General features: G+C 42.6%; 1 protein-coding gene across 2 annotated transcripts in view; it reads left to right on the top strand.

The window, feature by feature from the left end:
- The first annotated feature begins 3,474 nt into the window (after positions 1-3,474).
- Positions 3,475-17,155, top strand: part of ankrd52a (ankyrin repeat domain 52a) — a 31,074-nt gene continuing 17,393 nt past the window's right edge. For both annotated transcript variants that reach the window (XM_012824873.3, XM_031568047.2), the window contains exons 1-17: positions 3,475-3,701; positions 7,907-7,990; positions 9,214-9,292; positions 9,405-9,475; positions 9,578-9,778; positions 12,027-12,114; positions 12,434-12,576; positions 12,955-13,167; positions 13,724-13,802; positions 14,213-14,327; positions 14,648-14,730; positions 14,893-15,010; positions 15,637-15,705; positions 15,809-15,949; positions 16,437-16,496; positions 16,693-16,804; positions 17,034-17,105. In XM_012824873.3, the coding sequence (XP_012680327.1) occupies positions 3,675-3,701; positions 7,907-7,990; positions 9,214-9,292; positions 9,405-9,475; positions 9,578-9,778; positions 12,027-12,114; positions 12,434-12,576; positions 12,955-13,167; positions 13,724-13,802; positions 14,213-14,327; positions 14,648-14,730; positions 14,893-15,010; positions 15,637-15,705; positions 15,809-15,949; positions 16,437-16,496; positions 16,693-16,804; positions 17,034-17,105 (1,755 nt within the window). In that variant the 5' untranslated portion in view covers positions 3,475-3,674. The remainder of the gene's footprint in view (positions 3,702-7,906; positions 7,991-9,213; positions 9,293-9,404; positions 9,476-9,577; positions 9,779-12,026; positions 12,115-12,433; positions 12,577-12,954; positions 13,168-13,723; positions 13,803-14,212; positions 14,328-14,647; positions 14,731-14,892; positions 15,011-15,636; positions 15,706-15,808; positions 15,950-16,436; positions 16,497-16,692; positions 16,805-17,033; positions 17,106-17,155) is intronic.

Below are 17,155 nucleotides of genomic sequence, written 5' to 3' on the forward strand. Positions count from 1 at the left end.
ACATACTATAAACAATTTCTCATGGGGTGGGGAAGTAATTGAGTCGCCCCCTGGCGGTAGCATTCCTAACGCTGGGCGAAATGAATGTGATTTATTTCATAAAGATGTTTTTAGATAAATATCGCTGTCCACATCAAAATAACTCAATGACTTTTATGATATATGATTTGAGAAAAACCTTTTTGATTCTGGTGATCATAGTTTAGTTTCAGCCCTTTTTTTGGAACTACAGTGTATATATGACGTCACCCATTTGCGCGTCTCACCCAGCTGGTTAAAATGCCGATTTGTATTGTTTGGTTGGCTGAACATTTTTATAGTAACAAGAAATACGTGCCACGTGGTGATTTGCATGTGATTGGCATGTGGAGCAGTGCCGGAGGAGCTTGTAAGTGGCATAAGGGCTAACATGAAGGACAAGGCATAGCGATGGTGAGCAGGGCACGTGACATTGGTTGTAGTCCATTTATGATGCGAACAATTTCAAAATTTTGAAAGTAGGCAAAATATCGCTTGAAATTGGGATTTTGGGTCTATGAGATTTGACATGTAAACTGCTTTCCAATAATAATGCAACGCCATCGTTTAGGAATAACCCACAACCGAGAGGGTATGTTGGCATCAACTTAATAATAGATTAACACACCGGGCGACAGCTCCGGACAGTAGGTCCGACAAAGGAGAACGAAACTTCCTACAGTCATTAGTGTAGCATAACTATCAACTACCATTAGACTGGCGTGACCACCTTTCTTCCCCACACCCAACTATCTTGTGGGAGAGAGTACGTTGACAGACTACAGTTGTACAACCCAAAACATGTATGATCGGTAAACTACCATCAAAGATAGACCACATCAACAGTGCAGTAGACCAATTTAAACTAAGTAGACACTGAAGTATCCATGGTCACTCTGGTAAAGGGACGAAAAGGGATATGCATCAAAAGGTTCGTCACAAGTCCATGACATAGACACTCAGATGATGAGGCAGATGGTTCGGCCTGGTGGAGCATCTAGGTCAGGAAGGCCACACTAGTCAGAGGATAGGGCTGGGGAGGGATTATTATTGGGGAATCCACATTGTGATCTTCAGATGCACTGTAGCTGGCGGCACGGCTCGAATAACAGCATGCGACAGGCACTTTGTAAGTCACTTTTCTTGATGCAATAAGTGGAGTCCCTGAACTGGGACTCCACAAACTTGTCAAAGTCAAGTCAAAGTCAAAGTAGCTTTATTGTCAATTACTTTGCATGTCAAGACATACAAAAGAATTGAAAGGACGTTTCCCACTCTCCCACGGTGAAACATATAAAGTGCACAGGCACAACAACAGATAAGACAAGACATGTCCTACATATAGATATACATATAGATATAAACATACAGATACACGTACAGCAGCATAAGTTTTCTTTCAAGTGAGGTTATGGTAGTGCAAAAAAGGCAATTTGGTAATGGCAACAAAAAAAGACATCCTGTAAGATGTGTTTGTTACATTAGCAGTGCAAGTATAACAGTAAGTGGTTATGGTGAACGTAAGTGATAAAAGTGCAAGAGACAGTTTTGTTGCAGAGTCCTGAGTTATTTTAGGGGGGGGGGGATTTCAGCCTCATGCTCAGACCACACCAGAGACCCTCAACAGTGGTGACGAGGTATCGGTTGCCGCTACTGGTCTTTTTTCGGTCTGCGTGCAGGTAGGCAAGGTCACCAACATCAACTGATGAATAGAATAGAATAGAATATATTTTATTTGTCATTGCACAAGTACAACGAAATTAGGGTAGCAGCTCTCAGACACAAAAACAAGAAAAATATAGATTGAACATATATATATACATATTTACACTATAAAAACACAAGACATATAACACAACAGAGAGACAAATACAGGTCAGTTTTGTGCATTGTTAAGTGCTATGATGGCTCTGGGAAAGAAGCTGTTTCTCAGCATGTCTGTTTTTGCTATGATGGTCCTAAAGCGTCTCCCTGATGGTGGGGTGGGGTGTCACAGAACTTCCCCCAGGGGGCTCTGAATTTCTCTCTATATGGGTGATTCTTCAAACGATCAATGTGTTGTAGGCATATAAGTTCATGATCGGCCAGGAGCAATTAGGTGCAGGTTAATTGATTTCTCTGTGTGCACAACTCTCAGACAGAGAGGCCTTAAAGGCAGGAGCTGAGTCTGTCACACAGCAAATGGCCCTTCCAGAGGGCATAGCTCCACACAAAGCCTAATAAGCCCGGCCCACAGTGTTTGGCTTTACTCATCTGCCACAAGCAGGACCACAGTAAAGGATACCACACACTCTTGCACCACCAATATCAACTGACGTGCACATTTAATAATTGAATAAAAGTATAACTAAAAGTTATGCTGACAGAAGCAGGAGGGTCAGATGATGATGGCTCTACAATAGCTTGAAGAGTGTGACTTAGGGCCACGCAAGATTGGCATCGGAATGGAACCATCTCCCACAGAACATTAGAGAATCAACCTCATTCAACTGCTATGATGACAACAATGTGATATCTTTTGACATCCTTGACGTTTCTTTGATGGCCGTATCTCTTGGGCAAGGTGAACATGGGTGTGATGCAAGTCTGTGCAGTCGGACTGCAGGGACTTCCATGCAGTTCTGCTTGGGAAAATAAGCTTCACACGATCAGATAAAATGTCTTCAGGGGCCGATGTCGATGGCAGGAGCCTCCACCTCACAGGGCAGCCTTGTCAACTGATGATTCTGAAACTTGGCACTGATGAAACCAGCTAGTGCAAGCTTATTGTCGCGCATTATGTACAGAGTAGCTGCGGAGTAGCTACAATCCATAACTCGTCATCGGGGTGCGGCAGTGTGGTTGAGTAGATGGAGGAGAGATCCCGTCTAGCCATAGTAAAAGCGCTGTGTAACTCATCAGTCCAGGTAATGTTCTCTCGTGATGACTTCCCTGCAATAGCATCGTCCAGGGGAGCAGTGTTGGAATACACAGGCCATTACCTTGAATGCACCAATGAAGTGCCTCCCATTGTCTTTTGGTTGTTCACATCTGACAAGTGTGGATACGCGAGGGTTAATGACCTTTATAACAACCTTTGCGTTGGGGTGGTTCAACAGGGCCCATGTTCACCTTATCTTCAAATGGCCCTAGTGTGCCATTATATGCAGTGATGGCAGGGTTAAAAAGATCGGCATACTGATTCAGTCGCATATGAAACATGTATTTTATGTTGGGGGGGGGGTACGTTATCTGGATCTAACAGAATGCTCTTGGGAGTGTTGTGGAAAGATGTCTGACCATGGACATGGTGGAGTACATTATGGGTAATGGTTGTGTTGTGTGGCAGGTGTGGAGATAGGATTCACTTGGCACAGAAATGTTCATGGCGTTTTAAGATGTGGCGCTCTTTAGAAGGGTTCGGGACACATTGCACCCCCAACCACCGCCACCACATGTCGCTGTTTCCTCATCAGTTCAATGCCGTACTGCCGCCGTTCCTGTAGGTGGATTCAGCTCAACGCGCCGACTGTCTATCAGAGCAATAAACAACGCCGAACCACACACGGACACAGAGCTACCCTTCCCCTAAAAATTATCATAATCAAACAAAAATATCCCTGTTACCTCTCTCCCCGATCCTAATGAAGGAGCTTCGCCCTGACTGACCAAGGGACATGGGAATACTAAATATAACCGACCAGGTAGGTCAAACAGCTAATGTTAGCTAGCTAAGGTTACATATCGCTGCTTTCTTTATCCCCTTTTCCAAATGAGGGCGGGTTTGATTGCTAGCTAGCATAGCGTTACACAATTCAGGGCCTAATTTAGCTAGCTGGCTGCATGATTATTGTATACAAGCTATGCATTTTGAACGACCTACCATGATTGTACTTATCAGTGTAAGTCTGATGGGTAAGAAGGTATACATCGCAGCTTGGTATCTTAGATGGGCAGCTATCATTTGCACTCTAGAGCCTTAGATTAGCTAACTGGCTAATAACGACATGGTGCTACCGTGCTTTGTAGCACGCCCCGAAGAGCTTGCTATCTAGCTAAACTACACAGCACGTTTAAATTTTACTATAGTCCCAAATGAACACTTCACGATAGCCCCGTTCTGCAGTGGCTATTCATTTGAGTGAATATGCACCGAGTGATATTTTGGATTTGCCGAGTCAATGAATCTGCGACGCTGAACAACGTCAGCTAATGTTAGCGTCAGTTTAAGCTTTACTAGAAGATGGCCAAGCCAGCTAACAGGAATTTAGCAAGCTATCTGACCACTGTTTTGTAGCATGCTTTTCGACAGCTAGGTCAACAAACGTTGATGTGCGCAATGTTAGCTCATTGACTGTTGCATATAAACGGTATTTTATGTCCAGGACTAAAGATGACGAATTGGTTGTTGTTAATATTGCCAGCTAATAAATTGTGACACTCATGCTGAGCGAATGTTGGTGCATTTACATGTAACGTTAACCTACGCTAGCTGATTTAGCAATCTGGCTTCGTTCATCTGTGCTACCTAGTTGGCTATTTCAAAATGTCAAATACTTTTAAGGTTAGCGACAATAACCATCCTTCTACATCACTTCGCGTTAGTTTACGCTGTGGTAAACATAATATGATAATTCACTGGTCGCTTTGAACGTAGTGCTAGTTCGCAGTAACTGTACGCGAGCGAGCTGACACCATCTTTAATCACGACATAATTGTGTTATCGCTAGGTGAGTTTTTTTTTTTAATGAATACATCGCATGACTGGACATCAGTTGAGTGCTGTAGCATAGATGCCCTGCTAGTTCGCGAAACAGTTTGATGCATATTTCTAGGGCGTGTAAAATGTCTAACGTTAGTTTACTGTCAGTTCTATGCGATTATATCTTTTTGTTGTCATCTTGTGTCAACTTGCCATTAAGCCTATTCGCAAAGCATATAGCCGAATAAACTTCTCAAAATAGGACTATTTGTCATTGCACCGAAGAGGAATTTACATTAAGTAAGAGACTGAAAAAACTGCACAAAGATGACACGTCGTCGTCCCTTACCTAACCTGAAATGATTTGAATTGTAAGTTAACCCTAGTTTTAATGTTAGCATATAATCAGTCGCACTTGGGTGAAGTGCCATACCATTATAATCGTCATTGTTTACAGAAAGAGATAAACATCTAAATTAGCTAGATGGTGCCGATAAGGGGGGGAAACAAATTAGCTGCTGTTGATATTCCGCTTTATATGGTGTAGATTTAGATTCGGACTCATTTTTAATCCATTGTAATCGAATACTTTAACTTGCTTTGGTATGACTGATGCCATTGCTTGTATATATCAAACCTACATGGTGTGTAGAACATTTGAATGAGCCTATTGGGGGTTTATGTTTGTATGTACGAGATTATTACTTTACTTGAATTACGATACTTATTCAAATCTAGAACACCCACAATTAGAAGAAGTATCAACATTACCTTTAAGTGTTGAATTTAGTTTAAAAGCCACTCATTAGGCTTTGTCACTGATGTCAGGCTACATGTTGCCCTCAGTGACTTCTGATGAGCCCAGTCACATTGCACCATGAATTTGCTCAATCAGCTCTGGAATAAAATGTGAAGTATCAAGCCACTGGTACGGATATTGTAATCGGGGGATGCAAACATTTTCAGTCTTCCAGCAAGTAGGATAAATTGACTGGTTGTTTTGCATAGCTTACAGGTGACCATAACTTGCTTTCAAAGCAGTGATTATTGCTTGGTTTATCTGTAGGCGAGTGTCATAGCTATTACAGGTGGGAGAATTTTTTTTGATATAGTGTAGTAGATATTATTGTAATATTTTTAGCACGATATTATTGATACAGAACCACCAAAGTATTGTATCGTTATATTGCAATATTTATTTATTTAATAATATTATTTTCATTTTATTTTGGTGCAAATGTCTATTCTGATAACACTGCTTCTGAAGTCCACAATATCTCATTCCTCTCTTGCGTCACATCAGAAATGGGAAAGGAAGTCAGAGTCGAGAACAAATTTACCATGCCAAGATGGCTGAAGAGATTCCCACTATACTGAAATAATATGTGGGGGAAATAAATCACAACGTATCTTCAAATCGAATCACAATACTTGACGTATCGTAAAATGTAAAGGATCTCAATAATATTGTATCGTGGTGGCCCAAATATCATGATTTTATCATGTCATCGCCTCTGGTAATTCCCACCCCCAACATCTATACCAGAAGTCTCACATACCAGCGAGTTCAAGGGATATTGAAGACATTTTCTGCGGCATAAAAAACGTAGCCCCAGTCATTTGTTTCGTAATACTTGTTAAAAAATTATCGAGAAAATCACAATACATAAGTTATATCGAACAAAACTGCTACCATGAAGTCGGTTGCTCATTATTGCAAAGACTTTGTTGTTAGTCGATCAAAGCTTGTGTAGCTTACATTCAAGTCCCTTTGATCTAATAGGATAGCAGACTATTATGAACATTGTCTTACATCATATATAGTTAGCCAAATACCATAGAAAGACAGGCAAATGAACACAAGTGCATTATTGTTCTAAACCCAGAAGCCATTTCACAACAAAAGTTAACATCTTTTAAGTGGATGAAATGAGTTTTGGTCTAAAACTAGCAAGTTAACTACCTAAAAGGCACACAAAACCCTAAATACCAACAGTAGCACAGTTGGCAATGGTAAAAGCTTGATGCTACGCAAACCTGGGTTTTCTGGCAATACAGTTGGATATGTCATGCTGTGACGTGAGCTTTTATTACAGTTTCACAGGAGAATTGGGCATGGTCAAAAATTGTCAAAAAAAGTGATGAATTCGTACATACGATTGCTTAAAATAACAAATTGAAATAATCAGCCACGCTGCAACAGGCTTTTCACAAGAAATGACTAGCATAAACCATTCTGGATAAATGGAAATGCCTTTAAAAAGTTATAGATTTTACAATAATCATAGTTTACATTGATTAGTTTAACTTTCTATAAACCTAGATGATGCAACATTATGCTAACTTTAGTGCATACAAAAAAAATTGCCGTATGTTTTTATGCATGAGTGTACAGGATGTTTGCAAACAAAACAATGACATGTCTTTCTATAAACTCTGAATTAGTTATAATTTGCAACTAGCCTCCTATAACGAGCAACACTATCAGGCTTCTTCTTTTAACCCTACCAGTCTCAAAGTCCCTAAGCAATGTTGGTAATGACCACTGAGCCCCATGAATGGCTCCATTCTTTTAGTCTGGTTTCGCAGCCTGTCCCTCTGTATCTGAAGAGCTGAATCCTGGAATAGGTCCCTTCTGTCTAGTGCTGTGGAAGTGAATGGACTACAGTCCCATTGCAGTACCGCACAAACACAATGCCTTTAATAGCATTTTTGTGAGTGAGTTCTTGGTGCATTATACATTGTGTAACATTGCCACTACGACTGAAGATCAAATGCATTTTTACATGGCCCTGCAGTGATTTCAGTGAAATTAAAATATGAAAATAATGGTCTCTCAACAAATCAAAATGGATGTGACCTCAAGTAGAATAACACTTTAAGGAAAACAGTCTAGTCACCCTACTGATGTGCCATGAAGTGCGTTCCAACTGAGGTAGTTCAATCACCTGACTGGGGGCGGGGGGTTATTCCAAGTTTTTGGTTTAGTTACAAACCTGGGTAAGTTAATTCAGAGTAAGTGGTACACCTCCTTATAGAAGATCCCTATTGCTTCATTCTCCTAGCTGGAAAAACAAAGCCCTTCTTTCAGGAGGTACTTGGAACCACGTACCTGGAATACCCCCAGGTAGTACCAGGTAAAGCCAAGGTATTTTACACACAGATGTTGAGACCATTCACTGTTAACTCTGCTTTTCTTTCTTTCAGACACCTCTGGTCCAGGCTATATTTAACCGAAATGTAGAAGACGTGAAGTTTTTGTTGCACAAGAAAGAAGAAGTCAATGCACTGGTAAGGGCGAGCAGTCTTGCATTTTCTGCCTTTCATCTCAGTGTGTGGTTGTGTTTGTGGAATTTGTGTTACATTTAGTGAGCAGGACTGATCTCTCCCGATTGCGGCCTTCTTTTTGCAAGTGTTTAAGCACAGGCCTCCATGTGGTTGTTGCTACTTTTTCATCCATGTCCTTCACATCCATGTCCTTGTATGTTAGACATGAGCTGAACTAGCATTTAGACGGCCATGCACGTTTCTAAATACGGATGCTAGTCCAATTTGCTCACGTTTCCATCCTGACACCTTGACCTCCCTCATCCCTTAACTCTAATCTGACCAAATGCTCGCTGTCAGGATTACCAGGTCTGCTCTTGCAGTCTGTGTTTTCATACATCGTTCTGCTAATCCCACACACTCTCACTTGTTTTACTCACACAGACAGCACAATGCACATGTACACATATGGAACACAGGTTAAGGGAAAAACAGGCTCTTCATTACTATATTCTTGCTATATTTTGCAAAATTTTCCTGACTGTTTGCCTGCATTTTCTGTGTAATTGTCTTTGAAATAAATAAAAAGAACCTGAGTCCGCGTATAACCTTAGGCAGTGCACTGGGTTTGAAAAAATGTGAGGTAATTGAAGAACTAGTCACCCCTGAATGACCTTGTCACTAGCTTTGAAGACATCCACAGTTATAGTGGCCTGATTTGACAGCCATTCCATTCCAATTAAAAGTGGTTGTGAGTTCATTAATTTAATGCTTTCTTAAGGAGAGTTTTGTAAAGTCAGACATTGTGAGGAAGTCACATCCTGCAGGAGCAAAGCTTTGTCCAGAACTGTGTCCCTCCTCTGATCTCCGTAGCACACTCTTACACTGACCGTTTGTCAAACTAATTGGCTAAATAAGATTGAGCTCAGTCTGTTGGCAACAAATAGCTAGAGGCTGTCTGTGTAACTGGCGTGCTGAAGCCACTTAACTCAACCTGAAGTCAGGTACACATGATACTGGTGTTGACCATGTGTTGTATACGTGAAAGGAAGTCTGCAATCCAAAATTCTTTAATATTTCCTTTATCTTTTTTTAGCAACAAGGGCATCACAACAAACTTTTCAGCATATTGGCTTCCTCAGTGTGTCAGTAACCCTGTTGCTTGTGTAGTTGTTCTGTTAGCCTGTCTCATCTAATGGAATTGCATTTAAACTGGGCTAATTTGCCTCTGCTTTCTGTTTGTGTAGGACCAAGAGCGCCGCACCCCCCTGCATGCTGCTGCATGTATGGGGGATGTTCACATCATGGACCTCCTCATCAAGTCAGGTACGCTGGAGCGCTGACCTTGGTCAAACTGGTGATGCTATATATGTACACATGCTTCCATCGAGATGCGTTTGACCAACACTTTGCTTCTGTCCTGGTCTGTCTCTTCCAGGTGCTAGTGTCAACGCTAAGGACCAAGGCTGGCTGACTCCTCTGCATCGGGCATCTGCCGCTAGAAATGAAGTATGTACCATCACTGCTCTCTCTGAGGTCTGCCTGTGTAGCACCGCTTCTTTGTTTGAGCTTGTTACCAAGCGAATCTCTCCTGTGCCTCCTTTTCCCCAGAGGGCCGTGGGGCTGCTTCTGCGGCAGGGAGCAGAAGTGAATGCACGGGACAAGCTGTGGCAGACACCGCTGCATGTGGCGGCCGCCAACAAGGCCACGCGCTGTGCCGAGATGCTGCTGCCGCAGCTCAGCAGCCTGAATGTGGCCGACCGCTCGGGACGCACCGCCCTGCACCACGCCGTACTCAGCGGACACTCCGAGGTCAGACACCAGCCCATGAACGCACACGGCCACTGTCACTGTTTTCATACACCAGCACATCCACTACACAAGTGATTACTCCATACCCACAACCTATGTGATGATACTAACCCTACATGCATTCAATGACGACAGTGTCCAGTGCTAGCTTCAAATAGTCCACAGCCCAGACTTCCAGGTTTTATTTTATTAATCGATTAGTTGAGTAGAAAATTTAATTCTCATATGATTTAATAATTTCAAGATTCAAGATTTGTGCACTAACCATTTCATTAAACAGATCAAATAAACCGTAAAAAAAAAACCATTATATTAATTTAGTCAAAATAAATGTGTTAATCTTTCCAATTAATTCGAAATTTTCAACGTAAAAACTATCTCTACGGGGCCTCACCAACTCACATTACATGAGTGTGGTACTCATGGATGAATAACGAAACCTGTAAGTGAGAGGGTAGCTAATGCTTTGGCTAACTGGATAGTTAACGATGGACTGAGACAAATAATTTGAATAGCATTGCAAGATACCTCTTATTTTAAAATCTACCCTGGAGAGAAACCATCTTGTCAAGACTACATACTTCGTATGACGGTGAGAGGGTGTGGAGGACGAACATGCTTGAGCAAGCTAAGGACGTTGCTCTCACAGGGGACCAATGGACTTCTGTGAGCAATGACAACTACTTGGGCATCACAGCGCACTTCACTAATAAATAATGGAATCTGCTACCGTTCGCACTAACTGTAAGTTAAACAGAAGAGTGACACTATGATGAGGCATTTACTGATCATTTTCTGGATGCCGCAAAAGAATAGAAAACTCAAGGAAAGGTTAACCACCCCTGGCACTGACCGTGCTCATAACATAGTTACAGCCACAAGACTACTTCCATTTGAAAGCCTGCTCTGCATGGCTCACAGTCTGCAAAGAACGGTCACGGTTTCCCTTCATGATAGTGGACAGTGTCCTGGCAGAATGTTGCAAGATGTCCGTCCGTCAATGTCTTTACCCCTACACAGCAGAGCCCAAAATGGACATGGAGGGGTGTCCACTACAGTGGTGGTCAAAGAGAGAAGGAGCACATGCCAGGCTGGCACTCATTGCACTCAAGTACCTATCAACCCCTTCAAACACAGTGCCTTGTGTGAGGTTGTTCTCCCTGTCAGGCCACAGCGTCCAAAAGAAGAGAGCTGCTTTGTCTCCTGGCAATGTAAACAGACTGGTCTGTCTCAGTTACTGGTTGAATATAAAGGGATAAGCGGAACTGTTTCTAGGGAGTGAATTCTCAGCAGAATCTTCCCTTGTTCTTTTATTTATTTTATTTTTTTCAAATTTGCATGTACCTTTTTGAAATTCAACTGGCATTTGCACTTGTAACACCTAGTCAGTTCCTCCAGCATTTCTTTTTTTTTGCGATCAAAATGACAAATTTTGTGGTTTCTGAATATTTGTAAGAACAGTTATCATGAGCAATCCTGCACTGTTGTTTAAAGGAAACTGAACAGAAATTATAATTTCTTTTGGTGCATATAAGAAATATGTCTTTCAAACTGACAGTCAATTTTGTTGGCCTTGATTATGCTGGCCTAGAAATCCATAGTCCACAGGAGAGAATATGTGTTCAAAGTTAAAAAGATGTTATGAGACGATAGTATTTTAATTTAAATATACTTCCTTTGTGTTAATTCTACATTAATTCTGTGATTTTACATTGAAAAATATATTTTACACGCTTCCGTCTTAAGAATTATAGCAGCCTTGTGATAAATACATTACTAAAGTCATTGATGAATTTGTTGCAAGTGGTTTTAAAAACAGTGCATACATGCGGTGCGCTGCTGCTGCTGACCTCTCATAAATATTCATGACACAACGTAACGGTCTTTAGTTAGTTGGTGCTGTAACATAACAGACTGCATAACAGACTGGACTAGCAAGCTAGTTAGCAGGCTAGCCAGCTAGTAGGCTATCTAGTCACTTGTCTTTATATCAAAACTGTCATTCTGTTAAAGTAAGCCCAGGATTAAATATCTAACATACCAGGAACAACAACAACCCCTTACAAGGCCATCCAAGCCTTTCTTTTTAGCAAATTAAACGACCGAACAACGCCATAGTCCTGCAATTTTCAAACCGTCAGAGACAACACCAAACAATCTGATTGGCCGCTGCTGGTGAAATTCCCTCGTCATTTGCATAGGATTAACCTTTTCCCCAACTTTGTTTTCTGCTTTCTGCTGTTGTTAGATGGTGAATCTGCTCCTGAACCACGGGGCCAACCTGAGTTCCAGTGACAAGAAAGACCGGCAGGGCATCCACTGGGCGGCCTACCAGGGTGAGTGTGCCAGCGTGCGGCCCTCTTCCACATGCGTGCTAGTGTATTGTGTGTGTGGTGATAGGATCGGATCTGCTTCATTGAGATATATATCGGTTTAATATAGATAGATGGATACTTTATTAATCCCGAAGGAAATTTAGGAAATATGTTTACCAGGACATAGTGGTGCTTCTCACCGTTTTGTATTATAGTTACCTCATTGTACATTCTCATTTTCTTACTGCTTTTTTGTACCGCATGAAAAAACAAGAATTCCATCTGTTTAGAAGTTTAAATTAATTCTGTCCATCTCCTCGTCCCTCCCTCGTCTATCCAGGGCATCTGGAGATCGTCAAGCTGCTGGTGTCCCGTAGTGCCGACATTTCTAGTCGGGACAAGCGGGGCTACACCCCTCTGCATGCGGCAGCTGCCAGCGGACACATTGACGTGGTCAAGTACCTGCTGCGACTCGGTGCAGAGGTGAGACACTGACCATCATCTTCCTCTTCCCCCACACAGTATAAAAGATTACTTGCAGTGCATAATCTGCACTGCAGTTGGTTGAACTAGTCTCTTCCAGTATAGATAGAAGAATAGCAGCATACATTATGGTGTAGAACAGGCAGGCAGGGATGATTTTTAATCATACCAGAGTAGATGGATATCTTCGAAAATATGCATGTTCACTTGTAAACCTATTCATTTATGGTCCGCCGTTATTACTGGAGACATTGTGAAATATTATCTTCTAACATTAAATAATCTCCTTGTAAACAACGATTTCTTCCATCTTTTGCTATCTGCCCCACTCTGTTCTCTCCCCTTTCTTTCCGTCTCCGCTCTCGTTCTCTTGGGCAGATCGACGAGCCAAATGCCTTCGGCAACACCGCACTGCACATGGCGTGCTACACGGGTCAGGAGGCAGTGGCCAATGAGCTGGTGAACCGCGGCGCCAACGTGAACCAGCCCAACCAGCGTGGCTGCACACCCCTGCACCTGGCAGCCGTCTCCACCAATGGGGCCTTGTGCCTTGAGCTGCTGGTGAACAATGGAGCTGATGTCAACATGCAGGTCAGTGCCAATCCCACAGCGGTTCAGCTCAGGGCTGCTTGTCATATTTGCACTGATCCGAAAATCAATCTTGGGTAGATACTGGATGTAGTCAAGACTGGAGTTCATTACAAATGATTAACGTCTCCTTTCCTGTTGTCATTAGGTATGTCAATACAACTGAAGTTCTTTGTTTTGCTACAGACATTGGGAAACACTGGAATCAAGGAATAAAAGGCATTGTGACAAGTACTAGAATTGTAGTGCTAATTACTTTTGGTGTCAAAAAACAATATTCGATAAAGCCAGCTTTAACTTTATACTACTGCCGAATTGTTGTGTTGGCATACCTGTAACTGATGCCACCATTAGGCCCATCTAACGTCAGCTCCTGCTTGTGTGTTTAATTAAACACTTCTATCCCTGAAATCCTGAATAAGGACCCTTGAAAAAGTTTTTCTCTCTTTGGAGTTGTGTGGGAACCGAGGGTTTTTTCGATTGCCTCCGGTGCAGGCTGATTTGCCCTGTGAATAACAAGTGTGTTAAACTCCATTCTGTTCTGCTGTTCTTTTTTCAGAGCAAAGAAGGGAAGAGCCCCTTGCACATGGCTGCCATTCACGGGCGATTCACGCGCTCCCAGATCCTTATTCAAAATGGTAAACACACATGCACACAGTCCTGAGGTTACTGAGCTATTCAACAGTATTGGGTCCAGGCTTAAAAAGAAAGTTGGTCCCAAACCTATGCGGGCACATAAAAGAAAGATGTTTGTTTTATGCCTACAGATTCATTGTCAATTCATCGTTACACTAACAAGACAAATGTCTTGATGTAAATCAGTGCATATCTGTGGCATGGACACCACAATCTGAGATTTATTTTCATTGAGAAAATTGAGATTATGAACTCATACAAGGTGTTATGTCTCAACTTCGTATCGTCACTGCACTCCAAGAGTTGTACACGGATGAAATTTGAAATGGCTGTGCGCTTGTGTCATGCTGTTGCTGTTGCTGTGGGGTTGTGCTCTTGGCTCACGGCTCTCCTGTCCTTCCCCCTTGTGCAGGTGGGGAGATTGACTGTGTGGATAAATATGGCAATACTCCTCTTCATGTAGCTGCTAAGCACGGCCATGAGCTTCTCATCAGTACCCTCATGACCAACGGGGCTGACACAGCCAGGTGCGTGCGTGTCTGTCTGTCTGTCTGTCTGTCTGTGTGCGTGTCTGTCTGTCTGTCTGTGTGCGTGTGTGTCTGTCTGTCTGTCTGTCTGTGTGCGTGCGTACGTGTCTGTGTGCGTGTCTGTCTGTGTGTGTGCGTGTGTGTGTGTGCGTTCGTGCGTGTCTGTGTGCGTGCGCTCGTGTGTGTCTGTGTGAGAGAGAGAGAGAGAGAGAGTGCGTGTGAGTGAGTGGATGTCGTCCACATCAACAGATATCTACTGGTTATGGAGTTAAAGTTGTGTGTGTGCCTCTTTGTTCATCTCTCTTTCACTGGGTCAGCAGGCAAGGGATCCATGGTATGTTTCCACTGCATTTGGCCGTGCTCTACGGGTTCTCAGACTGTTGTCGAAAGTTACTTTCCTCAGGTGAGATTCATCACTGTGTAACATCAGCCTATTAGTAGAATGTGTTTGTTGCTTGACTGTTAGGGAATTGTGCTGGTTCTGTGCTCTCTAAGGAACATTTTAATGTTGTCTAATCCCTTGCTTCCCTGCTGTGTCTTCTTCATTTGTGTCCGTGGGGAGCAGGTCAGCTGTACAGCATCGTGTCGTCGCTGAGTAACGAGCATGTGCTGTCGGCAGGGTTTGACATAAACACCCCAGACAGCCTGGGGAGGACCTGCCTACACGCTGCTGCGTCTGGGGGGTAAGGAGACGTTTCACCCCTCACCTCTCTTGGGCTTAATAAGCTTACCCTACTGCTCACATTTCACCCCTCACCTCTTGCCTCCCCTGGCCTCCTGTCCTTTAAGTCTGTAGAGCTGGAGCCGTTAGCAGGGTTCTTAAGGCTGTGAGCGTTCTACTCGACTGTATTCTATTTGTAGAACATATGGATGGAATGTGGATTTAGGATGATCCACACAAGAGCAGATTTTAACCCAAGAAGCCAATTCACCTAATCTTTCAGGATTTGTTACATAAACAGTGTACTCTGATCGCTGTGAACCTGAAGTGGATTATATTTTCCACAACCTATCATTATCAAAATATACTGGCCTGCAACAAAGATAAATAAGGATTGGTCATAGAGTTTCAGTTGGTCTTCTTATTTACACTAAAATAAAAGATTTAAGAAAGTTATAGTGCCAGTAATAAACCCTTTGTTTGGCATGTTTGTATGAATTTACAAGAAAAATGGTTTTAAATGCATAGGCCTGTTCCAGAAATAATACCTAATGTGTGTTCGCTAAAATACTGTTGAATACATCTGACTTGTGTTCTAGAATATTTGGAGAACCTGGAGTGGTTGATGAGTGCGTTCTCTCTTCACAGGAATGTTGAATGTCTTAATTTGCTGTTGAGCAGTGGTGCTGACTTGAGTAAAAAGGACAAATTGGGAAGGTAAGATGTATACACAATTTTCTTTTTCCATATTAAGTACATTCATACTCTGATCCCTGCATCAGAAGTATATCCAGTCATCTCACTCCCACAATCTCCCTAGGGCTCCTTTGCACTATGCGTCCGCTAACGGCAATTACCAGTGTGTGGTGGCTCTAGTGAGTGCTGGGGCAGAGGTCAACGAGCTGGACCTGAAAGGCTGTGGCCCTTTGCACTTTGCTGCTGCATCCCAGACCTTCCGCAGGTACGCACTCACTCATGTCCTTGCACACCCTCTACAGATATACATCAGCTATACTGCAGCAAGATTACATAGAAGTTGTATTAGTGCTGTGCTAGCTCTGTTATAAAGTGTACATTTCTTTTTGATGTTGTTGTAACCCCAAGCTAGCTGTAATTGTTTAGCACATCTATGAAAATTGTATTGTTCCCTAGTGGTGTTTTTTTACAGTGCTTTAATGCTACATGTTAGCATTTGAGGTTGCAATTATGAAGTTACTGTGGCTGTTGAATATGAACCAGAGCTAGAACTTAGAGTACAGTTCCCCATTTACAGTTCTGTTTGTTTGACTGTTACGTTGAAAAATGACAGGAAACACACTATTGAGGAAAATTGTTGTTCACCTTGGAAAACTAAATTTCAAGCCCTTGCTGCAAGTTTGTGTGTGTGTGTGTGTGTGTGTGTTTTGAAGCCTCTGCAGCATTACTTGATGAATGTGTTCTGCTTTCAGAGTGGACCGGCATTACGCTGCTGACTGCCAGAGTGAGGAGAGGGACAAGGAAGGCCTGGTGTAAGTCTCACCCTTTGTAGCCATGAACAATAACAGCCATCATTTCTTAAAGCCTCGTTCCTAAGACTTCAGGCAGTGTGTGAAGTGTCAAGTTTGTTTCATCATTACATGCTCTGTGTGTGTGTTTTTATGTTTGACTATGAATGTAGAATGATGTGTGTGTGAGCTAATGTCCGGTGATCTTAATGATATGCAGGTGTCTTGAGTACTTGCTAGACAACGGGGCAGACCCGTCCCTGCGCAACAGCAGAGGCTACAGCCCAGTCCACTATGCAGCTGCCTATGGAAATAAGCAGAACCTGGAGTTGGTGAGTGAGCAAGGGCACATATATACACACACACACACACACACACACACACAGAAACAAATCACAATTTGAAGCCAGCGAAATGTCTCCAACATTCAGTGATCTGTACCAGTCACCATGCTACTGCAGATTGATGACCTTCACCACACCATACACAAGCCTGTGATCTTTGTGCGAGTAAACCCATAGAATGTTCACATGGAGGTCTGTTTGTGATTCTCTCCCTCAGCTGTTAGAGATGTCTTTCAACTGTTTGGGAGATGTGGAGAGTAGTGTCCCTGTCAGCCCTTTGCACTTAGCTGTGAGTATTCACTTCGCACTAGTTTGTTCAAATTTGTTGTTGCGTCACAA

This window comes from Clupea harengus, chromosome 5, assembly GCF_900700415.2.
Source record: "Clupea harengus chromosome 5, Ch_v2.0.2, whole genome shotgun sequence".
Lineage (NCBI taxonomy): Eukaryota > Metazoa > Chordata > Actinopteri > Clupeiformes > Clupeidae > Clupea > Clupea harengus.